This window comes from Cupressus sempervirens, chromosome 10, assembly GCF_028749045.1.
Source record: "Cupressus sempervirens isolate cs-2001-9-10 chromosome 10, ASM2874904v1, whole genome shotgun sequence".
Taxonomy (NCBI): Eukaryota; Viridiplantae; Streptophyta; class Pinopsida; order Cupressales; family Cupressaceae; genus Cupressus; species Cupressus sempervirens.
The window spans coordinates 501,057,046-501,084,911 of NC_143127.1; the positions used below are offsets into that span (position 1 = coordinate 501,057,046).

At 35.1% G+C, this 27,866-nt stretch overlaps 1 protein-coding gene across 1 annotated transcript; it reads left to right on the plus strand.

Moving 5' to 3' along the window:
- Nucleotides 1-26,490, plus strand: LOC149534858 (heparan-alpha-glucosaminide N-acetyltransferase-like protein (DUF1624)). Its single transcript, XM_089806995.1, has 14 exons — nucleotides 1-466; nucleotides 1,739-1,876; nucleotides 2,419-2,500; nucleotides 3,002-3,078; nucleotides 6,087-6,193; nucleotides 9,287-9,413; nucleotides 12,831-12,947; nucleotides 13,056-13,147; nucleotides 14,389-14,455; nucleotides 15,545-15,623; nucleotides 15,756-15,847; nucleotides 18,960-19,103; nucleotides 25,810-25,907; nucleotides 26,049-26,490. The coding sequence occupies exons 1-13, from the start codon at nucleotides 182-184 to the stop codon at nucleotides 25,834-25,836; spliced, it is 1,434 nt and encodes a 477-aa protein (XP_089663121.1). The 5' UTR covers nucleotides 1-181; the 3' UTR covers nucleotides 25,837-25,907; nucleotides 26,049-26,490.
- The last annotated feature ends 1,376 nt before the right edge of the window (nucleotides 26,491-27,866 follow it).

A 27,866-nucleotide genomic window follows, 5' to 3' on the forward strand; every position in this document is an offset into this window, starting at 1 on the left:
GGCTCTTTCTTTTGCGCAGAGGGGGAATCGGCATAAATTCGATTAGAGAGCTGTTTCTTCCCTTGAATGGGGAAGAGCGAGCAAATAAAACCCTCTCTACGATTGTGCATTGCCCGTTCTGGGGTCTGCCGATCCGATCCGAGCTGACATTCACATTCCGCAATCTGTGTAGAATGTGAAAATGTATATGAAGGCGCTTCTTGTTGTGGGGTGGGGAAGAGTGAAGCGCGCCTGGGAATCAATGGGAGCGTATGAGCTGTTGAGGGGAGACGAAGAGAAGGGTATTGCGGAGAGCAATAAGAGTGCTGGCAATGGTTTGTCGATGGAGGAAGGATATGGGGATAATGGTGTGGAGCTCGTCAAACGCCATTCTTGTGCGGAGGATAGCGTCACTAGCAAGGCCAAGGGAGCGGAACAGAACAGGCGCCTCGCGTCACTTGATGTCTTTCGTGGTCTTACGGTTGCGGTAAAGCTCAAACTCATCCCTTTTTTCCTAATTCTCCCGTATCTGTGTTTTTAGTGGTGAATGCGATTATTTTGAGAAAGTGTGTCAGGTGTTTTATTTCAACATTGTAGAGCTCAGTTAATAATTCATCATTAATACCGGGGAAAATGAGGTTTTAGGAATTAGTTTGTGTTCCATAATTGGTAAAATTCGGTTTCCTGCACCCTCTGATATTCAGCTTTTGTTCCTCCTTTATAGATTCTGTTAATGTGTACGACTGCTACCTATTCAAGTGCGTACATCTCCTGTCGTAATTCTCTTGTTCTTGAAATGGCATCTTGGAGGAGACTCGAAACATCGGAATTGGAAATATTAGACGGTGGTAACCAGATATATGATATTATTTCTGATTGTGAAAATCTAAATTTGTAAAGTATCTCGACAAATAAGTCCATTCGGCATCAGAGTTAGCTTGATAGCTTCACACACAAGAAACAATCGTACCCACATGGTCTCTTGTACTGGAGTTTTTGTGCCTGATCATAATATTTGTATTTTGAAAAGTTGGAAGAATATTTTCATTTATTCTTCCCTTGAGATTGAGATTTTTCTTTGGATACTCGCATAACTCATCATTGCTGCAAAACTTTCTTTTTTATTTGGCGAGTTCCACAGCGGCAGCCTTCCACTGCAAAATGATTTAATGGAGATTTAAAGAGTCTTTCCTGGCTTCAATTTGGAGAAATTGACATTTAGGTGGGAAGTTTCCTTTAGAAAATGTTAGGGTATGGATGGAGAATGAGAGATTAGGGTGAAAATCTGTACACATTAGTACATGATATGCAGTATCCAAAAGAGAAATTAGTCATCCAATACGTTATCCTAAACAAACTTTAATGGGAAAAATGCACAAAATATAGAACTCTAATAAAAAAAATTACTTGTGTTTTGTGGATATGATAGTATTGAAAACAGCTTAAGTTATTACCACGACAGAAGTTGGACTATCTATCTACTGTCTTGTAATAGGAAAATGAAAAAGGGGTGAAGAGGGAATTTAGCCCCAGTTAGCTGCAAGTCACCTCTTTCAAAACCCTCATTTCCCTTTTATATTGCAAAGAATTATGAGTGTTCAATTATATTTGTTTGCTTGCACAGATTGAAAAGATTTTGTGGTCTACTTAATCACATGGACAATTTTTAATTTAAGTTATTTCAATTTGGAATATTTGCAGTTTTATCAGTGTCTGTTTAGTGGCTTTGTTGACTAATTTTCTTGTTGGGCTGGTGCAGCTCATGATATTAGTTGATGATGTTGGTGGGATTGTACCTGCTATCAGTCACTCTCCTTGGAATGGTGTTACACTTGCAGACTTTGTGATGCCGTTTTTTCTCTTCATTGTTGGTGTTTCTCTTGGGCTTGTGTATAAGGTAATTTGTTTAGAGTTTTATTATCCATATATTTCTCATTAATTGATGAAGTTATTGGTCCAAGATGAATTCTTAAATCTTAGAATTTTAAGTTAGGAGCAAATGAGCATGCTCCATAAATATAGTTAAAAGCCTAGAGAACTCACGTTATGTCCTGGGACCTGATGTTTTTTCTTTCATAGGAGTTGAAAAAGTAAAAATGTATAGCTTCGGTTGCAAGATCATGTGAGACAATTTTTAGAGGGAAATATCTTATTGTAGATTTACATCAGTTTGAATTAAACTTTTGTAGAAAGTGAAAATAAAAAAATTCACTTCGTAAATAGCGTTGTGCTTTTTGCTTGCTTTCATTATGGGGCTTTGTGTTTGACCATTTTAATTGATAGGTAGGTAAATGATAAAACCATCGTAAGTATCAGTGAGTCCGATCTTTAGAAAAACTTTATCTCACAATTGAAAGTTATGCTATATTGTTTAAATTTGTTACTTATAAAACAATATGACTAATAGATAAGTGATGTCTTGAAATCCATATCACGCAGAAAGTACCTAACAGAGTTTTGGGTACACGGAAGGCCATTTTAAGGGCCCTTAAGCTTTTGATAGTGGGAATTATTCTTCAAGGTACTCTCTCATGCCCAAACAATTTTCTTTTAAAAGCGGAATTGACTTTAATTCCATATTTGCTAGAATGTTATTTTGAAGTTACTATTAGTTTGACAATCTGATGGCTTTAGCAAAAACCTGAAAGGTAAACAATCTTTCAGGAGAAATCATTCTTGTGAGAACTCTTTAACAATTTATATAATATGCATACAGTTGCTGGTATAAAAATGTTATGTATTTTAAACACATGAATTAATTTTAATTATCCGAAGAATATAATGGGGGGCTATGAATCATCATATTATCTAGCCCTGCTCACATAAGTGGGAAAATATATGGTTGCTATTTTCTAATGAAGCTGTTTTCACTTTAAGTATTTATACACATAATTCAATTTCTTGTAGTTATTGCTCCAAAGTGCAATCCTCAGTGAAACTCCCTTTTGTTTGGTTGTCATATCTTAAGGTGCTATGCCAAACATCCTGTACTGAACTGTCCGATGTTTTTTTTGGGGCCCAGGTGGATACTTTCATGGAATTAATGATTTGACATATGGAGTCGACATTGAGCAAATGCGTTGGCTTGGCATACTGCAGGTCATATGGTAGCCTTTTATTGAATTGCTTTACTTGTTTTAGTTAGGTTGCATACACCGGATGTTTGTAGTAGTATTGTTATGGCTACCCACTCCTGCTTGTTCCGATGTATAAGTCTAATATCTGCTAGACATTTTTTTGGGAACCAACCTAAATAGATTTCTTTAATGGTTTTGATTTAATAATGTTTTCTCAGAGAAGGTTGTTGATTTCTGATTGAGAATCTATTATGCATCTAATGTATTTGAAACACTATCAACTTGGGATTTAGCTTATTGAATAATTTTATCAGTTATTTGATTGGCATTCTCACATAGATGTAGCCAGCCAATATATGCTTGTGGCCTTGCAATTCCTTTATTATGTTTATTTGTCTTCATATGAAAACATTATTTGAAAAAGCATTATTGTATATGAATTGGAAGTTGAAAGGCTGCACAGAAAAAATATTAATTTGGTTCTATTGTATATTGTCAACTTCGAAGAGATTTTTCTCAAATGCAGTTGGATCTCCAATGTGAGAGAGCTCCTTTTACTATGTTATTGGTCAGTTTGGTTGGTAGCATTTAATTTTATTAGTGTCGTGTTTGAATAAACTAACTTTTTCTAGATCTGATCTTAATTGTGTTCCATTAATGGTAGAAGTTGATCTGTAAGCTAAGATGAATATTCCACATGCTAGAATAGTTCTCAATAGATCAAAAAAATTTAACTTGGGAAAACAGAAAGCAATGAATTTTATGTAAGTAAGGGTAAAACAATTTAGCATTTAGTGGCTAGCTCATGCAACATGTGACTAAACACTTAATTAGAGATGACAGTTTCTAAAAATTTATCAAAAAATGTTTTAATAAATTTTTTTGGAATGTTTCAAAGATGTGTTTTCAAACAGATTTTTATGGCTTTAGAGGCATGTTGTGGTGTCTGTGCAAAGGTCATGCCAAGCTTAATCACCAACTATTTAAGTGTCTAAGAACATTACATTCACCTCGTAGTCATTCCAAAATCTTTGAAGACTGATGGTGCCTGCAAGTGGGCCTTACAACTTGCTTGCAATTCAAATGCCCTTGCAAACTCTACACCTAGGTGCCTGTTAAGTGGGGGGATTACATGCTAGTTGCTACCTAAAACCAATGCATTCTCTAGCACACACAACTAGGACTCCAGATGGCTGCTTTGTTAATTTTCCACGTAAACACATTTTTCCCTGTTTTTAATACAGTTTGCATAGGGAAAGTCTCAGCATCGAATTTGTTGGGTACTCATGACATCATTATTGAAACATACCAAAAACTCTGCTGGGATGATTTGCAAGTTTGCCTTGAAGAAACTTGTCTGGGAAAAAAAGATTGTGTGTACTCCACAACTTTCTGTGTATTGCACCAGTTCAAACTATGCACTAAATATCAACACCTAGATTCAATGAAAGAAAGTAAATGTAGTGAACTTGTCCATTATTAAAACTATCATGCAATGCTTAAATGAGAGCAAATTACATAAAAAGACATTAAACTGGAGGAATCTCTGTTCGGGAAAAACCTGCAAAATTTGTATGATGACAATTATAATCCTAGGCCAGTATACACGTAACCAGCTTAAATCTCAGCGTTTTCAGTTGCAAAGACCTCTAAAAGAGTTTTCTTAATAGTCAAATTAGTTTCCTATGGCAAACTGCTCACTAGGAACTATAAACCCTAAAAATCTCAACTTAATTGTCATAACTCTTTGTTTCTCTCCAATTGATGTTTAGAATGCCATTTACAATGCTATTATTAGCTTTATAAGCTTGACAATAGTCTTAACAGGTACCATAAGTTGAGAAACCAATAATTTGGAACGCTATGAGATGTTTTCTTTTTTTGCAGAGAGAAGCAATCTCTTTCTAGGAGGGGTGGTTTCAAAACTGCTAATTTTTGGTTGGGGCATTTTTGAAATCACCGCTTCCTTGCAGTTTTTTGGTCCAACTTCCAACTGCCATAGTTACATATAGACCCAAAAGGAGGTACCTGGTTTTAAAATGACATGATTTAACGGATTTCAAAATCTCTTTCTAGGAGGGGTGGTTTCAAAACTGCTAATTTTTGGTTGGGGCATTTTTGAAATCACCGCTTCCTTGCAGTTTTTTGGTCCAACTTCCAACTGCCATAGTTACATATAGACCCAAAAGGAGGTACCTGGTTTTAAAATGACATGATTTAACGGATTTCAAATATGTATGGGTATTCAATATCTGATTCCAAAGAAGTCATGTTTTTGAGTTGGCAACACAAATGTCAACTAACTGTGATCACTTGGTAATGGAGTATAAAGCAAAATTAGACCCATTCATGGATTATAAGTAAGAGTGTTTGATTTCAACTAAGTAATTTTCAATCTTCTGGTGCACTAGAATCATCCTTTAGTAGCCAAGAGATGCAATCTCATGCCATTTTTTCTTGTTAGAAGGAGGTCACAAATGTCATGCAAGAATATTGTTCCAATTTTGATTCATGTAGGCAAATTAACTTTAGTGCAGTGTTTCCAGATTTCATTGAAGTGCAAGGAAACAATTGAATTATAGCCTGGTTTGATATGACTGTTTATCATGTGTTATATTGTTTTTCTCAGTTCTTTCTTAATTGATGGTTGGAGTTTATGAATTTTAGAGATATACTTGTCAGGACTGATAATTTTATATGAATTTAATCACAAGAGAACATATTGTTATTCAGTTGTTCATCAGCATGAGCAGCTAGAAGAAGAAAGAAAGAAAATGTCCAAGACTAATCAAAGTAGGTCAATGGGATTTGAAAGTGGTATAATAAAACAAGACCAGGGAAGAAAAATACTTATGAAGGCATAAAAGCATCATATATTGCTTTTGAAATTAAGTTTATTGAATAAACTGTTAAATAGTAATACAGGGACATGCATCTTTTCAAGTTTCATGATGAAACCTTATATTCACACTTCATTTTTTTCTTTTTCTTTTAAAAAAAATAGCGCCTGACATTATTGTTTCTATGCAGAGAATAGCATTTGGATATATAATTGCAGCATTGTCAGAAATTTGGCTAAGGAGCAATTGTGACGGGGATTCTTCTGTGGGGCTTATAAAGAAATACTACATGCAGTGGTCAGTCTTTCTATACTTGTTCTGCAAATATATAAGAGGCTATAGAAGATATGAGCAACACGATGAAATAGAGGGCATCACATTTTTTAAAGATATTCTGCTTAGGGGCATCGTAAATGAGAAAATCTTCATATGATGGTTTCCTAATCTGTGTGCATATTTTGATTTGTTTATTTAATGTGTAAAATGTTACGTTGATATCGAAGTATATATTCTAGTCATTGCAAACTTTTTCTGGCCAAATTAGAGGACTCTCAAGTGAAAGCATATGAATTAATGATGGGAGTAAGGTTTTTAGAATTCCACATTATACAATTAGTAACTGACAAGAGAGGAAAGTAAGTGCAACTTTCATCCTACAAAGTGTTTATCCTCTATGTGATAGAGGAAACTTCTCTCATTGTTGGCTTTGAATTTTGGGAGGCAAGATGACAGTCTGCCTTGTTGTACAAACAAATTCAACGAGTTTTCCTTTGCACACCTGCGGTGTAGATTTACAAGATGCCCAAGTTTGTTAATTGTACTAAACAAATTCAACAAATTTTCCTTTGCACAACTGTTGTGTAGGTTTACATGATGTCCAAGTTTATTAAGTCTAGCCTCTCAATCAGAGAAGTTGTGGCTGTAGATAGGGAAAATTGGTTAGTTTGTGGATATGAAAACTTCAACCAGAACCAGAAAAAGTATAAATCCTATTCAAATTATCCCTATCACTTAATCAAGCAATTTAAACAATTTTGCATAAAACAAGAAATTACTATTTTTCTTCTTTCTCATTTTTATTTAATGCCCCTCTTATTGCATGCGCACCATTATTTATTTGAAAAACAAATATAAAACATAATATAGTTGAATCGTGGTTAAACAAAAATGGATGAAGAAATCCATTAAATAGAAAATAGACTTGAAAATGAACAGACACAAAAGATGAAACGGACAATCAAAAGGAAAAGGAAGAACCAAGAGTCAATAATAAAAGCTCAATAATAACACAATTTTTCTAATCTCTCCCCAAAAAGACCAATGATCATTAAAATAATAAAATATTTAAATGCAAAATGAATAAGACAACAAAATTCCATTTGAACTTGAAGGTAAAATAAAATACAATAAAGCATAAATAATTTTTTATATTTATGCAGAAGGGATATTAGGACATAGGTGCATTAATTAAAGAATTGTGAAATTTATTTAATTAAACTTAAGATGACAAAAATGACAAACTAATTGAAATAAATAAAAGAGGATAATAAATGATAAATAAAAAATAACTAAAATCACTCAAAATTGAACAAAATAACTAAAATTGACCAATAATACGCAAAAGATGACGAAAAATGAGAGATAGGGGAGATGGCCATTTTTAGGTGTCTACAGTGGTTATACATGAGAGCTGACATTATGATGAGCTTGTGAATTTAATGGGTGTTCGAGCAATTTAATACCTTATTTTCTTCCCCTTTTTGGAACTGCTGCTATTATATCATACATTTCTTCTGCAAATATTGTAAATCTTCCTATGTGCAATAAAAATTTGAAGTGGTTTATCATCTTATGAATGCCTCCTTACCTAGAATATAGTATCACCATTGGTGGGTAGCTTCAATAATGGCTTACACTTCTTGTTCATAGGTTGAGTAGCACCAAATTGTGTCATTTGATATTTAAAAGGCATATCTGGTCAAATGCCTATTTTTAGTGAATATTGCATCAAGTACATAGTATAATGTATTAGTCTAGATTTCAAAGGGTGTGCAATGTTTTTGATTACCAAAACATGTGTAGTGTAGAGGTATTTGAATGTGCATTGTTGTGTAGTTATACATTTTAATGGTGCCTTGGTGTTCACAATTTGGTTGAGCGACCAGTGACTTGTAAAAACTTGAACAAATGTTTAGTAAAAGATTACTAGTTTCAGAAAGCTGCACAAATCAATGCTTAGTGAAATTGGCTAGTTTCATATTACTCGGAGCTTCCTGGGGTCTACATGGATGCTTACTCAATCAATTATTTTGCATAGATACTTCTTCTATGTGGTGCTGAAGGTGCACTTGCTAAAGCCAACATGTGGGGTGTGCCCAGCATGCTTTCTCCAAGTCTTCTCGAAGATGAGGGTTACATCCAAGTAGATGATGATCGAATTGATGAAAAATCACAGCATTACATCATACAATTCATTATGTGCATAAATGTTGGTGGTGAATTGGTAGGCTGAAAGGCATAACTACAATCTCTTCTCTGATTTGAATATCTTTTTCCATGTCTTTAGAACAGAGTGATGCCTATTGATATGTTGACTTGGGTTCAATTTAGTGAAGTATTTCACACTTTGGAACTAGTTCAAGTGATTGTTGATGTGTGAGAAGGTGAAAGTCAATTATGAGCTGTCAAGTGCCATCTACCTTAGGCAAAATGACTATTGGGTTTGTCCCTCAGAGAAGAGCTTGGTTTGACCTTGCCTCCTCCAATCAGCTCTTGGCTTCAGCATTGAACTTCATTAGTGTTTTGGGATATGGTGGGATATTCAAAAGGGGGGATTCGGAAACCAAATCAACTTCGTATTGTGCCATTCAGCGTGGGAAGATCTTTGGAACCCCTCAAAGACGTCACTATATGATTACAATACCTTGTTAATATATAGTTGCTTCCATGATGTCTGTGTACCTTCATATACTTGCTGTCTTGTGGCATGGTTGTTGGGTAAACCATGAGAAACATGAACTTGTATGTGTGTGAAGTGATCTTGTGGCATTAATTGGTAGATATTGAAACTATCTTGGTCTTTGGTGAAGATTCACAAAGGTTGAAGCAATGGTTGTTGATGTGCATTGTCCACTGTTGTTTTAGGCCCCACGATGAGTTTAACATTGTGACATCTGTACTGCTGCAAGACAGAGTCCAACAGTTGGCAAAAATTTCTCTTCATGATTTTGTTAGTTAATATTTGTATTTGGCATTATGTTGAAAAGTTGGCAGAAGAGGATAATGTAGAAGTATTAGAGCAGATATAGCAAATAACATCAGTGCTTAGATAAGTTTCTACTTTGTACTTCTGTTTTCCATTACTGATATTATTTCTTTTTTGTTGTGTAGGTTAGTTGCTTTGATATTAACTCTTCTTTACATGGGATTATTGTATGGGATATATGTTCCTGATTGGAAATATGAAGTGCCGGCAATAAAATCATCTCCTTTGGATCTGGGATATGAAACATTTACTGTAAGTACCCCTTTTGTACATTGTATTATCCTGGTTTATGTAGGCTATATGTCAGCATGTTAGTTTATTGAATTTTTTTCGTACTGGTAATTTGAAAAATAAATCTCTAAATCTGTAATTCAATTTAGGATTTGAAAACAGATGTATTAGAGAATTTAATGCATGTAATGATGTGTAAGAAAATGATATGATAATTGGTATTCTGTTAGTCAGAAATTATATTCCCTTTTCAGTAAGAATGTTTATTAAAAACTACTTAACAGATTAGCAACAAACAGAATGTTGCTGTCAGTTATAGATGTATTCAACAAGGGAGTAGGTATAGAAAATTGATAATCATTTCAGCAAACATTTCCCTGAAATGACATAGCATACAGCAGTTGAGAAGCTTGGGACTGTGAGAAGCTTTCTGGTTTTTCAAATACTCTGTGGGTCATGCTGTGCTTTTATAGAGGCAAATACTGATGCTGCTAGCTTATGTTTACGGATAACAATTTAGTTCATGTCAATAACATGTAAATCAGAAGACTGGTATGCGTACTCTTATTAATGATAATGATTTCAGTGGAGTCTGCTCTGAACTCTGCATTTAAGAGCTAGACAGACTTTGCTTCACGAAGTGTCTGTATATCATTGAAGAGCACACAGAAAATACTGAGAGGGATAGCAAGGGGGGTGGTGAAGCAGTATTTTGAACTTTTAGATTCACAAAACCATATAAAAGAAGAAATGGAATATGTATCAACATGCAAACACCAAATTTTTTGTGGAATACCCTTTTGGGTATAAAACCATGCAACACAATAGCTATCTATAAAGAAATGGGTACCAACCCAGTTTACATGCTCGAAGTACCAACTCTGATTAGCTGTGGCACCAACCACAGCTTGAGCACCAACTCAAATGCAAATCTCAGTAAGATTTTGAACATATTGCAATAAACGAAAATTTCAGCTCCTTCAATCTCTACAATGTATTTGCAGTAAAAAATACAACTCCATCATGCTCAATCAAATACCATTTCTTCAATTTGCTCAACTCGTTCAACATTTCAAGTACATACTCAGCCCTTCAAAACCATTCAAAAATTACACAATACCCCTTGATTATTCCGTACATACAACAATGATGAACAGTTATCATGAATCAATAACCAGTACAGAATGGAGCTGTATATCTCTGATTATTCCCTGCATACAACAATGATGAACAGTTATCGTGAATCAATAACCAGTACAGAATGGAGCTGTATAGCTCTGAGACATCTTTGAAGACTTGAGCCAAAATACAGGATACTGAACTTGCCTAAAATAAAATGGCCAACCATTTGCAGGAACACTGAACACTGGTATAATTACATGCTCAATTCCATCAAATTGATACACGCAGTCACACCCAAAGAGATTCCTGCTGAGCAACCACCCTTTCCTTGAAAAACAGCTCCACAAAGTCGCACTCCCTTCATGAAAAACCAACACAAACTGCAAAAGCACGACGTATATACTTAGCATTGAGACTCCAGATGAAAAATAAATTTTTTTCATAGTCCACCCCATTCTTCAAAACAAATCATACCATCAATCATCTTATTGCTGTTTACCCTGACGAATTGAGAACTCTAAAACGTACAGTCAATGAAGAATGAAGAACTCTACAGAATATATTAATGTTGAACCATTTGGAATGCATATGCTCTTGATACTTGGTGATGTCATAGACTTCAATTTTTTCTTCTTTTGAAGACGGTGGTTTTGTATGTTCCCCGCCCAGCCACAATCATTCAAAACTCAAGCTGCATATTTTTTCTCAGCCCCACTCAAGTATTCCACTATGCATTTGTTCACCCCTATAAATATTATTGTTATAGACTCGTGGTGATTAGTGCCCAGCACAAATCTTAAATCAGAAGCCTGATGGTAGTATTTAGAATACCCAAATCTTTCGAAATATTATTGCTCCATTTTAATTTGCTGATTAATGGTAGTCAATTATTTGTGTGCTTCAACTATTACTTCCAATTTAATACTCCTTGCAGAAAATGTTACGAAGCAGCCTCATTGGCTCACACATAAGCTTCTTAAACACAGCACTAAAATAAAATAAAAACTCCCATCATCAAATTCTTTTATCCAAAACTGAATAATTGCATCCAAGGAAGAATCAACATATATGTAGATTCAACCAGTCATGTCAAACGTGATCTGACTAGGTGAAGTGGACAAGATGGCAGCTTAAGCAGACACCCAACCAGATCAAGCATGCAACCAAGTAAATCAACCAGACACCCAAGCAGCTCAACCAAGTAACCATGTAGCTCAACCAGACAGCCAACCAGCTCAAGCATGCAACTAGGTAGCTCAAGCAACCAAGTAGCTCAGCCACACAACCAAGCAGCTCAAGCATTTAACTAAATAGTTCAAGCAAGCAACCGAGTAGCTCAACCACACAAGCAAGCAACTCAAGCAGGCAACCTGATCTTAAGAAATATTTTTCTTCACTTATGTATCTAATAGAAAGCTAGGAGTAATTTGATGTATATGCATTGAATGATGAATCAACAAAGAGGATGAAATAGTTTGTGAATTCTAGATAGCTTATTGATGTTTAGAGGACAATTTCATTTCTTTTTAAGTTGGAAAATTGACGAACATACACATGATAAAATCTGTAGAGCATATCTTATATCTTTGTTCTGCTTGCATGTTGTCAAAATTTTGCATGATTGAAAGATGAGTTTTGCTTCCTTTGTCTAGAGATTTGAAAATGTAGGAGTCAAGAAGTTCTAACATAACTTTCACAAGACTTTTAGGTTGCAAGTAATCTAATTTTGGCAGTTCAATGCATCAAAAACATATGGAATTAAATCTAATGCAGGTGAATGGTGCTTCCCTTCACGAAGGGAATGTGAGCAAAGAATATTTGATGTTTGCAGAAATGTTCGTTTCCTCATTTTGTGTCCAGTAAAGATCTATTTCACAACATCAAATATACAAAGACATTTATTTTGCTGAACAGAAACAATATAAATTTTTGCCACGTCAATTTGAAAATCTGGAGGTTAAACTTGATGTTTTTCTTGGTTGTATATTTAATTTATTTTATGAGATCATTAGCTCTGATATTTTATTTTATGGATCATTTGTTCTTGATATTTAGTTTGATAACATCTTTTATTTTATCAAGTTTCAGCATACACTTTGTAGGATAGTGATGTTCTGCTTATGAAACCAACCGGTGGTCTGGTGCTTCTCAGCTTTTGACCTGATGTTTTCCCGTTTTGTTTTTTTGTGATGTGAAATGGAGAGATAAATGTTAAAAATAAATGCTAATTATGACACCTATATTTAGATTGCCTTCTCTTTGCTTCTTATGAGTCACAGTTTACATATTTAAAAGTTATTCTGATGAAATATTCAGGTGAAGTGTGGTATAAGGGGTGATGTGGGACCAGGTTGTAATGCTGTTGGTATGATTGATCGTTATGCTGTTGGCATTAGACATATCTATCAGCGTCCAGTGTATAGGCGTACAAAGGTAACATGACTCTTTTAGCAGCTTATTCTTTCTTTTAAATTTTTTTTTTATTGTAGGAGGCCAAATTTCACCTTTCTGCAGAACCCTAATTACTTTGCCTTTGTGTAGGAATGCAGTATCACCTCACCTGAATCTGGTCCGCTTCCACCAAATGCTCCTTCATGGTGTCAGGCTCCTTTTGATCCTGAAGGAATTCTGAGGTCTTTATTTTTGCATTAATTGTGTGTATGGTTTAAATCTGTTATCCTATTTAATAATTGGAAGCTCGCTATGTGTTGGCATGTAGATTTTTATATTTTAATTCTAGAGTAAAATATCAAGGTTAGGAATATGAGAAGGTGCAAAATAATGATGTTTTAGTTGGTTTGTTGTTTGAAAATTGGTTGATGACCATCGGAAACTGATTGTGAACATTTAAATAGCCCTGTAACACCGAGCCTAGGGGTTGGATGAAGATTTGGATGTTGTACTTGTAACAAATAATAAATTACTGTTTCATATTGAGCGGGAAAATTAACTCACATGAAGGACCTTGTGAAGTTTAGACATGTCCATGGGTTGTTACAGGAAACTTTACAATTCTGTTAGTAGAATTGAGTGGAAACAAGTGATGAAAATTTCACTTTAATAAAGGATGTCTTAATCTGGGTCCTTTGCTTATTTTCAGTTGGATTGACCAACAAAGTATTCATTGAGCCTTAATATCCTTTGGATATCAAATCTTCAATTTAATCTAATTTAAACTACCTTGTTTGTCTCTCTTTGGATGATGGTACCAGTTTTGAGATTTTGCATGTCTAAGTTTCTGTGCTCTGTGGATTGATTAATTCTGATTTTTCTTTAACACAAAAACGTTAAAACATTTTGAAATCTTGATTTTGTTGGATATGCTAGCTTAAGTAAATATTTACACTTAATTAGAATGTATGTCCAGTAGATAGAGTTCTAATGAAATCCGACAGGACACAAGAAAATTTGGTGTAGGGTGAAAACATGTAGGAGGGGCTGCACTCTCTCAGATCTCCTAGTGAACATAATCTGATTTTTGCATGTGAAATCAACATTTAAAGGCGCAGCAATGATCCGTATCATATGTGTTATTTAATGGTCATGTTGAGCGCTGTAACCTTTTGTTGTTGGTATAAGCATTTATTACAAATTATTTTAATGAAATACACTAGTTTTTTTGGATAATATTATCTGTTTTACTTGTTTTCGGTTCTCTTAAAGTTTTCTCCAGCCTCATATTTTTAAACTCTTGCTAAAAAAGTTCTATTTACAATCTTTGAAAAATGCTTGAGCTTCATAGATATTAATTCAGTGCAATAGGATTAGGGCGTCAATAGTTGTCTCTCAACATTTGCTTAAACTATTTTTCACTCTACATTCTTTTAATTAGATATTGAGTTAAGCTGATAGTTTGGTATTCCTTCATTTGCAGTTCTATAATGGCAGCGGTTACATGTTTTGTTGGATTGCATTTTGGCCATGTTCTTGCCCATTTCAAGGTATGGTCAGTGTTTCAGGTTTTTGGCCAAGCCACTTGTATATTTCGACTCTTGTTTAATGTTGAACTTTAATAATAGCTAATCCAGTAAATGTTCATGAAACTCAATTGAGAGATGGTTTGTCTCTTCTAACAGTGAACATTTTATGTAGCCAAAAAATGATATCCACATGATAAAGACTCCTTCAAAAATTTGAAAAACTTACACCTGTATTTTCTGGCATATTCTCACAAATAGAAAACAGCTGAAATAAAAGATTTACTCAATTTAAGAGGTCTGGCTTTGAAATGCAATATATTTATCTCATTTCCATATTTCAATTTTGTGAAATTGTTTGTAGCCTAATTTATTCCAAATCAAAATTTAGATCCTTTTAATGTTGCTATTTTAATGTTGACATCAGGTGCCATTTCAAATTGTTGTTTAGGGTAAAATTCATGTAAGCTGACTAAGAATGAAGAGGGTCCAATTGTTGAAAACCTGAAATGATCGTTTAAACTTGTTTGGGAAGAAAAATAATGTAGCAGTAGTGCAAACCAAACTAGGAATAGAGGGAGATGAAACTCTGGGATAGGTTGCAGAGGCCTTAAAACGGCACCCCTTCATTTCTGCATCCTAGGTCTTTTCTGATAAGTACATTTTGTTTGAGGATTTGGATTGCAGCTTTGATATAAACAACTTAGAGAGTTTTGCAAGCTCTGATTCAGATAAGATGGAACAGATAGATATACACCTTTAACATTTCAAACATTACAAAGTTTACATCTATGTTGTGTTATGCAATACAAACAAAGGCATTTTAAAAGCATCCTGGATAAACATTATCAAAGTTTACATTTATGTTGTGTTATGCAATACAAACAAAGGCATTTTAAAAGCATCCTGGATAACTTGTGAATAAACCTCAGTATTAGCTTTCCATATGCGAGACTAGACAACAACTGCACTCTATCTAATTCTGTGCTTTATCAGGAGCAAATACTTTCATCTTGAATCCATTTTGAGAAAGCTAATAAACAAATTTATTGAAAATTGCTTTTGTGCAAATTCTGAATGATATATTTCTCTAAGATTTTCAACTGAATACAGGGCCACAAAGAGCGAATGGTCCAGTGGGTTGTTCCTTCTGTAGGACTCATAATGTTTGGTTCTTTGCTGGATGCATTAGGTAAGTGCTTTTCTACTCTAATTCACTGAGGTGAAATTAAACATACTTCAAGCTCAGGATTCAGTTTCGTTGTGCATGTAGAAAACAGGGCATTAGTAGTATGCAGATTATGATGCTATTTAATTGCGACAGGCATGCACTTGAACAAGTCTCTCTATACGTTCAGCTATATGTGTGTGACTTCAGGGACAGCAGGCCTTCTTCTTGCGGGGACTTACTTGCTTGTGAGTTTTATATTCTCTTCTTTATCCTCCATTACTTTAAAATACAGGAGGATGTGTATTACTTAACATAACTTTGGCTTTGACCAGCCATGGCTATACATTAAAGCAATGGGTTTTGCATTTATGAGCTGCATAGATTTTTTATATTATGCTTGATAAATATTAATATTCATATTGAATTCCCACGTCCTATTTGAAAGATCACAGTGCTCAACCATATCTATTGTTTGGGTTCCGATATGATTTTGGATTGCATGCTGTCACTTTCTGAATTTTGTTATACATCTGCATGCATTGAGATCAATAAGGCCATATATATAAACCATAGATAAATGTATAGTGATTGTCTCAAACCATCATAGACATTTGCTGATGAAGTGAGAACGAAAAAACAGGATACTGAGATTTCTAATTGGTTGTTGCTAGACCTGTAAGTTTACTGGACTTAATCCCTTGTTTGCACAGCACCATTATTTTGTTTCCGGTAATGTTCGTTAAGGGAGAAGCATTGTTGACATGCTTCTCTTGCCCTGTTTGGATGATGTTGTTCAAGGCTTTTTTCATAGCCATCTGTGAAAGTCTATTATAGATATTAAGATCATGCTTGGTCAAGATCTGGAGGCATGAACTGAACTGGTTTGGTACAGTGGGAGCTTCCATAGTTCCTCTTCAATGTTTGTCATACATGTACATATTACACCGTACACAGTACACACAATTGCATTATTGATCTTGATGAAGAACAATTTGATGTTCCATTGTTCTCTGTTTATTTTTACATGTGTAGCTGCAATCATATGAATCATTATCTTCAACATTTGGGTGTTGATATTAGTAAAATGTACATTATATTTTAAAACATTAGGAGACAGGTGCACGCAGATGCCAAAGTCCTTATATATTGTAATTTGCTAAAATAAAAATTTGAAAAAATAATTAATTAAGTAAAAACTAATAAATTTAGAGCAAAGTTAAACAGAGGAAAATAATAAGATTAATTGTTTGATACTTATTTAACAATCAATATCATGAAATAACATCTCAACTAATGAAACATTAATTGAAAACATTAAAGTTTCAAGTTGAATACTATATAATTATAAATTAGATGCCCCAAAAGGACTAATACAAAAGATATTTCCAATTTTCAGGACTCCTAACTCAAGAGTTCATACGACATACCAGATCTCTATCATATGTTATTTTCTTAATTTTTTCATGCAGAGGATTTGTTTCTTTTTAATTTCTCCTTACTGTGACTTTTCTGAATCTTCAAATTTTGTCACCTCTAGTGGGTTGGGTAAAAGAAACCAAAAATTTAACATTGACCCATAAGCAGTATTTAAGGACCAGCCCTTTCACCTCAATTGCAGCATTTGATGTGGATTGTCTGCATGTTGCTTAAGCATCATTGACTAGTATGGAACACAAAAAATCTTTGACCACAAAGATGGCCAAGAACTATAAAATTAGTATGATCGAAGAGTTTTACCTTAGTATATTTTTGATTAATGACTTCTTTTGTAGTGTTGATTACATATGAACATTTGCATTTTTATGGCCATTTCAATGAGAATTGAGATCCATTAAAACTTGCAATATCTTTGGGTGCATTATTCAACAAACTCATACAACATGGTGTCCAAAATATAAGCCTGTACACCTTTTGCACAAGCCACTTTGCCCATTTACAGATAGGGCAGCATTTGTAACAATTTGTACTTAATGCATTGCTCAGGCCTCAATGGCATCACATCGTTGGTTTTGAAGGAAGTTACGTTTTCTCTTACCCTGAACAATCTACTGCACCTTCATAAGACAAGGATCTATGTTGCTTGTTTCTATTAGATTAAGAAATGGATGGTTTTTAGCCTCTATCCTTCCATCCTTAACATTATTGCATCCCTTTGTAGACCATACTGTTTTCATTGCCATAGTTTGTTGCTCTTGCCACATTTTTTTAATCAAGTAAGGTTTCTCATATCTAGATGGTTTATAACATGTTTGTCAATTACTAATAGTTCAGCTCAACTTGTTGTATTACATTAGTAAAAGAAGTCATGATTGGGTTTTAGCCTCTATACACCCATCCTTCACATTACTACATTCCTTTCTCATAGTTTGTTGCTCTTGCCACTTTTGTTTTTTATCAAGTGAGGTCTCATGTCTAGGTGGTTTATATTATGCTTGTCAATTATTCTAAGTTGCCAGTTCGGATTCTGGTTCGGATGCGGGTTCAACATTCGGGTTTGAAATTTCGCTCAAATTTTTTTTTGGGCTGGGTTCAGGTTTGTTATGGGTTTCGTCCATACAAGAATTTTTGTTTATATATATAAAAACATATGCTGCAGCAAATAAGTTCATACACCACTATGCTAATAACTTATAATACGATATTGTTTTAGGTCTGCCACTGCATAAAAGCCCAAAATGACGTCATTTTAGGTTGAACGAAACAAAAAGGCACTTCATTGAACTGTTGAAAAAGTCAACAAAAAAGTAGTTGTTTCCCTAATTCGTTGTGAAGTCGTTGAAATTCTGCCCAGGCTTGTTTTACCCAAAACTAAAATTCGATCTAAATTCCTGCAAAGTCGACCAGGGTTCGAAATTATGAATCTGCAGGGGAATCTACCAGGAAAATACCGAATTTGACACAAATCGAATTTTGACTTTCAGCTATCTGGAGCAAATATGGTAACTTAGCAATTATTAATACTTTGGCTCAACTTGTCGTATTACATTAGTAAAAGAAGTTGTGATTGCTACATTTATCCATCTTGACCATGATATCAACCATTTCTTTAGTGGGGTTTGAGGGGCCAATGTATAGTCTCTTACAAGAAAACTTTACATCTTATGTTGTTACAGCTCTAGAAGACAGTCTTTCTTTGACAGAAAACATGCACAAGTACTGACATCAGAAGCTAGGCCTAGAATGAGTTTACTCCTTTTTTTAAAAGTTCTACACAAACACATATTGCAATTCAAAACAAACTATTGAATGCCAGCATAGGAGTCATTAAAAGGTTAATCTCATTGCATTTGTTCTGCATTTCATCTTTACAATGAGAATAATTACTAATATCAATTATTCATTTGGTTTATTATGTAGGTTGATGTATATGGATACAGGTGTATTACAAAATTACTGGAATGGATGGGAACGAATGCTTTGATTATATATGTCCTGGTTGCATGTAATCTCTTTCCTGCAGCGCTACAAGGATTCTATTGGAGATATCCTGAAAACAATATTGTGCGTCTATCTTAACCTTTCTCTTTTGTGCTTTAAAATGCATTATTGCAGATATAAAATAAACATTCTTCCTAATAATTAGAATTTGGATTTTAATCATCAAAGAAATTCAATTACTCCTTTAGCCTGATATCATACGTCTCGAATGAAATCTAGCTTGACCAAAGAGCTGAGTTTTCATTGAATATTGGTCTTTTGTATTGCTAATACTCATCTTAGGCGAATATCTTAGTTATAACTTATAATATTAAAATAAGTCTGAAACTTATTAAATGAAAATATTTAGTATAATAGTCGATCATTGCATAGCAGTCCCTATAACTCCTTCAGCTTTTGCTTTTTATTTATTTACATATGAATGACGTGTTTTTTTACAAAAAATATTGTTTATAAGATATAGCTGCTTCTGGATTAAAATTTGTAACTTTTTTGCATCAATGTTTCCGACCACACCCTATGATCCATGATTCATCCCGATGATGTGTTATGGAGTGATCCAAAACGTTGATGTATAATTTTTACACAATTTAATCCAGAAGCAGCTACATCTGATATTGTGAATTATGGAAATCTCTCATCACTGATATTGTTTTTCTTCGGTTATCCCTGTTCATACATTCTTTGGACTCTGCAGATGACAACATTTCACAGAAATACCTTATGTTAACTAATTAGTTTTGTTTCATTTCTATTAGAAGTAATAAGTTGCTGAATCGTGGGACTTTTTGGGCAATTTGGGGTATGAAGCGTACTGTAATCAGATTTTAAAATTAATCTACTGTGGTGCATCTGGAATTCATATTTTAGATACCAAATGTTTAGTGATTCTAGTTTGTTCTTTTTGATATTTGTTGGTAAACAGATTGTTCTTTAGATTGTTCAAATTTGTGAACACCTGATTTTAACAGTTGGAAAGTTGTTATTAAATGACTAACTTCCCTCTAAATTCTTAGATACAGCTCCCTATTGTATTTTTGATTTGCAATGAATTATATTTGCTTCTAATTCTAAAACGGGGTATGTTCTTAACCCAAGAACAGAAAAGGTGAACCAAGCTAGGCCTAAACAGGAACTAACTTAGGCAAGAGTTGGAATTTTAAGATTAATTAAGTCTATGGATTCACACATCTTATGAACCCTCAAAGCTTAACGATTCAGCAATGTATGCTATCTAAAACTAAACTGATATCAGCAAGGAACTAGTTCTAAAGATGGAAAAGACTGGCTCGAAAGAAAACATGGAAAGGGATTTCTCTTGAACTTATGATAACAATACTATTATCTTCAGTTTACTGTTTCGAAATAGGGGAATAAAACTCTTTTGGTTCCTTGAGAAAACATAAAACTAACATAGAAAGAATGTAACAGAAAATAATTGACACAAAATATCATTCAATTGTCTCTGCAACATCAAGTATTTCACACCAAAAATTAGCTGACCTTTTATTAATTTTTCGATTTAGTACATATAGGATTCCGAGATGACCGTTACAAAATGGGACTCAAATTGGTTCATCTTCTCAAAATTGACAAATGGCGAGGAGCCAATTTGTCCGTTACAATCATTACATCAAAATATTAAAGGGCGGGATATGAATCACTTCACCTTCTTTCCTTTTTCTGACTTTGCCTTATAGGCCTTGGCAGCGACAATTATTGGAATCAATTCCTCATGTCTATGAACATGGACATTAGTGTATCTTAAGAGCCACTTGGAATGCTGTCTGGCTAAATCTTTGACGGCATTCAACCGTTCCTATATCTCCTCCATAGCCACGTGTACACGCCTGCCAAGTTTTTGGATCTCAAACACTGTTCCAGTGATAAGAAGATATCTCTGTCAAGCCATCTATATAATTGGAGAAGTTCTTTTGCATGATAGTCACTCCAATGATCCCTTTTCCTTGTCCACTAGTCTGGGAATCTGTATGTAGACCTTTTAAGAGTTCATATTCTCTGTCTTGATCCTTTTTCACTTTGGCTTCTGTTTCTTTAAATCCTTTCTCTGCCGCCAGGATTATTTCAGACTTGAATTGCATGCTCTGGAGCCACTCAAATAGAGGCTCATCTCCCGTAGGCAGAATCTTCACCTCCACAGCTTCTTTAGCCTTCATATGGATAATCATCTTTAGTAAAGAAATATAATCTTCACTCTTAAGTTTCTTTGCTTCCAGGGTGGTTCGATTGGCTGAAATATTGTCCTTTTCTATTTCGAGCCTCAGTATTGGATTGCCGATCTGCTCTATAATTGCAAGTCCTTCTGACTTGAGCTTCCCACTCCTCTCTACCAATCTGCTCAAAATGCTTGTCTTCTTGTAGCTGGGAGATGAGTGCTTGAACATCAGTAGCAGTAGGATCACTAGTGATTGACATTTCGGAGATGCTTGCCAACGGGGTGACTAACTGCTTGATAAAACCATTGAGTTCATGAATTTTTGCTTTCATTCGGACTTGATAACTTAAGGCTTTCAATTGTCCCTCTATCACATCATTTGTTGACTTCCATAGGCCAACCTTGGTGTCATGTCTGAATTCCCCGAGATCCATAGAATGCAGGGCAAAATCTTCTGCAGACATATCTTCGATTCTTCCCTCTTTAGTGGGTTTGGCAATTTCTATCGTCAGATGTCCTATGTCAGGATCTTGTCCAAGAATTGACAAGGTCTTCTGCTTCTTGACTTTACTCAGTGCTGATCCGGAGTAGATAGGCCAAAGATAGTCTCTTTATTAGGAACTCCTTCCTCTTTCCTCTTTCTTTTTCTGTCCAAGGTGTCCTCCAGCCATGACTCGGCCAATCACCTTGGATGTAGTCCCAAGTGTCTATGCTAAACATCATTCTCTTGACTGGGTCAGTGTTTTTGTGGCTTATAAGAAAGGATTCTTTGGGGCCTGTGAGATGAGCTTTGAAGATTCAAGGCCTTTCTCTGCTTCTGTAGTCTTCTTTCTTGCTTCATCAGATTCAGTAGACTCACTCTCACTGCTTCCTCCATCTCTAAGATCCACTACTTGCACCTGACGACTACTTGGAAGGAGTAGTGCAACACTCACAGATGGGATCAGACTGCTATGGGGTGAGAGAGCAAGTGTGACTGCACCATCTTTTAATTCCTCCACCTTCTTCTTGGCTTCTCTTAGAGGTTCCGATTACAGGCAGAGAACCATCCTGACAAGTACTAGCAAGGGGAATGCTCTTGTCGGGAGGTTGGTCACCTCCGCTTGATGGTTGTGCTGGCCTTTGGATAATAGATAAGGTTGCACTTGAGGTACCACCTTGGGAAGAGGGAGCCGCTGCAACTTTCGCGAGCTGTGGTCCATATGACCCATTTTCCGGTCCTCTTGTAGATTCGAGCCATCATTATATCTAGCTCTTCCTTGGTGTCTTCATAAGGTTCCAAGCTTATTGGAGTGCCTTTGAGTTTGGTCAAGTAAGTGCTTATACATGTTCTGGCCATCATCCTCTACTCCTACATCAATGTTGACTTTGTACATTTTCACTTGATCGACTGTTAATCTGGCGAGGGCTCGATCTCGGCTCTCGAACTCATCCTTGCAAGCGGCCTAGTAATCCTCAATGGTGGTAATATGCTTAATTACACTTCTAATTTGCAAAACATCCCTTGCATACCCATTCAGATTGAACATGGGTCTCAGGACTTCATACATTTCCAACTTATACTTCATCTCAAACACCTTCAACAAGTTCTTGGTATCAAAGCGGGTGTCACAACTGAAAGCCCCCACCTTCATGGGGAATTCGTACCCTTTCTTTTTCAATCTCCCGCTCAACATGTTCACTTTTATGGCTTGTCACACAATCTCGATCAGCATGAGCATGTCACTAGAATATTTGGGTAGCTTCAAGGGGAAAACCATCGAAAGTTGCAAGACACAAATAAGAAAATGATGAGAATTGGATGGAATAACTCGCAAACTGGTTGATGACTGCCATGGCTTTAGGATTGAATCTCCTTTTTGGACATCCCTGTAATTCCCTGCAAATCCTCATAGTGAATGCATCATTAACTTTCACATACTTTGCATAGCTATTCTCCAATTGTAAGCATGGATAAAACTCATAAGATTTCACATCATTAGGAAAATTCTCCACACTTGGGAGGCCTGACCATAGTTGCAATGAGGCCAACATATAGATGAGGAAAGAGGACATACATAATGCATTGTAAAATTTTGTAGCACGAAGAGCTTTGGACAAAATTTTGCTTCCCTCATGGGCCAAATCAATATATTGGGTGTTAGAGCAAATGACTTGTACTCAAAAGAAATATTGTGCAACGAAATTCAATGCTTCTACCTCACCTTTAAACCTATGTAGGAGGACCAAAATTCAATAATCTATGGTTTGGTGTTGGTCCCAAACAAGACCTTAGGAACCTTACTCTTAGTGCTCCGTGGTTTTTGGAACCATGTTTGCATGATTTCTTTCCTCTAGATCATCTTCTTTGCGGAGAATTCGGAAACGGTTCCTGTGAAGGTCAAGTCTGAGAATTCTTCCCGTTCCGGTACTCGAAGGCAATTCACCATAGTTTGCTTGTTGATTGAAATCAACACTGTGTCATCAGGTAGTACAATCTGCCTTGTCTCCGGGTTGTAATGATGTATACATTCATAGATTAATTTTGGGGCTTGAATTGCAACCGGAAAACCAGCCGCCTCGACCAACCCGCATCCTCGGAGTTTCTTAGTGATGGGGTGAATCCGCTCAAACTTCACTCTCTTTTGAAAATCCTCCATATTGTAGAAACGAAGAGAGGTGTCTATGAAATTCTGCAATTGGGATTTGATTCCAGTCAACCCATCGAAACTCGCAAACCTGGTTGCCATGGCTTTGAGAGTGGGATTTGAATTGAGGGAGTGAAAGGAATGGCTAATGCAACGATTACTGGCCATTTCAAAAGTCATGCACATTAACAGAATAGTAGTTCAAAGAAAGGGCAGTAGTTTGTTCAATTGTTTGTGTTTCCATATATATGGGAGCCTTGATTCACCCGTTGACCTTCAAAATTCGTGCCACATGAATGAATTGAAGGGGATACCCGTTGAAATAGTAAATGCGAAGGTTTAACGGGCATCTAGGGGTTTTTTCACTGTAACATTGGGCTCAATGGTAACTTTCTATATCTCTATAACTTTCCCGTTTTCAAGTTTCGGGAAGTCACCATTAGAGTACTCCGTGGGAGAATTTCTGTTAAGTCAGATCTTGATCATTATCTCTTTTCTGTAATGGTTAGGTTCTCTTTATTATCATTTTGAAATGTTGTATGCAGAAATTGTGAATCTAAGCTGATCATTAGCTTGATTTTCTTTGGTATTCGGGAAATTGTCTTCATGGGTTGAAAACCCGTCGAGGAGAAGACACTTTTTGTTTCTCCGCCAATGTTTCCTTTCTTAGTTGAACTTTAGACAATCGCCCCTCTTGGAACGAAAACATCTAAGTGAGGTGTAGAGATCTTGTCGAAGACCGCTTACCCATACCTTTACATTTTAAACTACCTTTTTGGAAAACCAACTTCATGGGTTGAAAATCCGCCGAAGAGAAGTCAGTTTTGAGTCTTTCACCAGGGACAATTATGAGAGCCATGACAAATTTGAAACATTTCTGAAGTTATAATCGCAAATGAAACATTGATTCACCATAGGAAGCCTTGTTATTTTCATGTTTTTGATTTGTGTGCATCATTTAGTTTCTTTCATGCGAAATCATCCTCATGGGTAGAAAACCGGCTGAGGAGAAGATGATTTCCAAATTTTCGCAACATCAGTTTTTTCAAATAGTGCAGGCCATAAACAGGTAAACTTGTAATTGATCATTGAATGAGTAACATGAATCTCCATCTTACTGAGCACTGACCTACCTGTAAGATCACTTTGACAAAATGAAAAACCACCTGGCTAGAAATGAGGAGAGGGAGAAAAGGGAAAATTCGATGGAGACTCGTCCAACCTAAGAGGGCTTAGACCTAGACTCAAACAAAACCAAGAATTCATTCCTCTCATTAAAACACAAGTATTCACTTTTGCTAATCGGTTAGAGAACGAAAAGTGGGGCAACAATATTCTTAAGATCTCACTGCTGATTGGCAAACCCGTGCTTATCTATCATGAGATTATAGTTTGATTTTTTTGATATTGAGACCTGAATTTAAATAAGTATGATATGTTTCAAGATTCAAATTCAGAATGGCTTTGTGTATAGCATATGTATTGGTACATGACATTCTAAACTTATTCTGTTTCTTAGCTGTATATATATAGAGTTTTATTTATCTTTGTATTACCATACTCATTCCTGTCCCCATATCCGATTCGGTTACTGAGGAATTAAGTAATATGGTGTCCTTTGTTTTAATGAACTCTCATGCCATTGAGCAAAATACCAACATTGGTTTTTGTTTGCATTTATAGCATATGATTTTTCTTTGTTTGTTAAGCATGATCTACTATGAGCAAAGATTTGAGAGCAAAGTACAGAAATTTAATCTTTGACTTCACAAATTTTTTCTGAAAACTTGAGAGATCATAAATTGTGCTCTTTCCAATTTTGTGAATGGTCTATATAACTTTTATATTTTGAATGGATTTTTAATTAACAACTGCAGAATATTGGAAATGATTTTTGAGATGAATAATTTAAAAAAAAAGCATTTTTAGTGGATTTTGATGATAAGAATCCCTGTTGTGCAACCAGATTAATTTTCTGGGCATCAAGCGGTAGGCACTAGAATTGGTGATACTTTTTTGCACTGCATGATTTCAGAATTTGAATTCTGAAAATAATATCTGCTGGTACGTTCTCTCTGATTTTTTAAAATTACTTGTAGTAATGCATAGAGAAGCATTTATTGTTCTCGTTTATATTTCCAGAGCTTCACAAACTGTGCTGTCCATTGTTCGTAACTAATCTGTAGCTTTCTTTCCCTTGTGCAGTGATTGCAACGACTTAAATGTGAACAATTATTTTTAATGTTTAACAACATTAACTAAAAGAATAAAAGAAGCAGATGCAAGATAACACATGTGGTGCATGAGGTAAATTAGAGCAGGGCATGCAGAATCTGATTAAATTAAGTATAAATGATTCTTACGGAATATCTGTAGGAGGGTAGGGCATTGAAGAGATGCAGTGAAAGTGAACAGAGAATCTATAACGGGGATTCAGCTATATTCATGTCAAAGCTGGCTCATTTATTTCAATGTTTTCCTTTCTTTTTGTTTCTGGAATACAAAATTTATCCAGAATCTTAGGAATATTTAAAGTACAAAGTCATGAGAGGCTCATATATGCATCTGATTGATCTTGTAATTGAAGCATTGTTTCTTTTAGGAATACATATATGTGTATAGATCAATTTCTTGATTTTCTTGCAAATTGCATTATTGTTCAGCAGAAATTGGAATTTTGTTTAGTCTTACGACAACAGTTATATAATAGCTTTGAGTTATGCTAGGGATGACATATCACATCTTCTCCACTCCCATGCTGTTAAGTGGATATGTCAAATCTGTAAGAAATATATAGATGACTAATGAGATTTCATGGTGAGGTATTTACAACGCATATAGCACGAATTTAAATTGTGACGAAATCTCCAAAGATGGTTCAGAGGACTATATAGGATTGATTCTTTCAATTTTGTTATTATGCCCCACCATAAAAGGGGTTATTTAGAAATTCTAGTTGCTTGGAAGCTTCATATCAATCTTTGCTGGATACGAAAAGTCATTTGAACAATTTTAAATAATACCAATAGAGTAGCAACTAAGAAAATTACAAAAAAAGGAATGCAAAAGACATCCATATGCACCATTAGAAAATTGTCAAAATAGGAGATTAAATAGATGGGATATTTTACCCAGGGAAGATGCACGATTTTTTTTAGGAGTTTACCACAGTCCTGTTCTTACCATGAGCATTCAGATGAGGCGTCATGACAAATGGGGCCAGTTGAGACATTAATCCATAAATGTTGGGGTTAAAATGAAAGACTTTGCCCAAAACAGATCTCATTCATTGACCGGATTCACTTACCAGGCAACTGGTTGAAAGTAGCTTTAGGAATTTTAAAACTGTTGTTGATAAACATGGTGATGGGATCTGAGGAATTTCTTCACCTCCTTTCTTTTTCATGTTGGTTGGAAATATGGGCGGGCACATGATTCAGTTATCCGCCACGTTTGAATTTTGACTTTGATTATCACAAAACTGCTGTATAACTCCTTGTTTCCAGCGAAGGGGGATGTAGGGACATGGAAATAGGTTAACTGGGCGGATTTTATTTCTTCCATTTTAGTGGACACAACTCTTCGAATTGTTTTTGCCATTTCTACGAACTCTCAATTATTTTATTCTTCACTTACAGAAAAGCTGTTTCTTATTCATTCGACCATATTTATCCATTTCGTATTCATTAACCTACATGTTTTAACTTTTATTTGAATTAAACAGTATGCTAGTTTCTAAAACAAAATGAGTTATATATTTTTGTTTTAATATTTATAAATTAACACTATTTTCAATATAATAAATCTAAATAATATAATTTTTTAATAATTTCTGTTTTATTTTTGTACAGCCAAACTTAAAGCAATCCAATCTATCGAAGAACCCATAGCAACCCAACCATCGAATTGTTTGTGCTCAATTTGTGAACCCGTAGCCAAACCCAAATGCAGCTACTACCGCGAAGAAAGAAATAAATTCCATAAATACAAGAGCTTAAGCAAAGGACAGAAGTTCCAACGAAT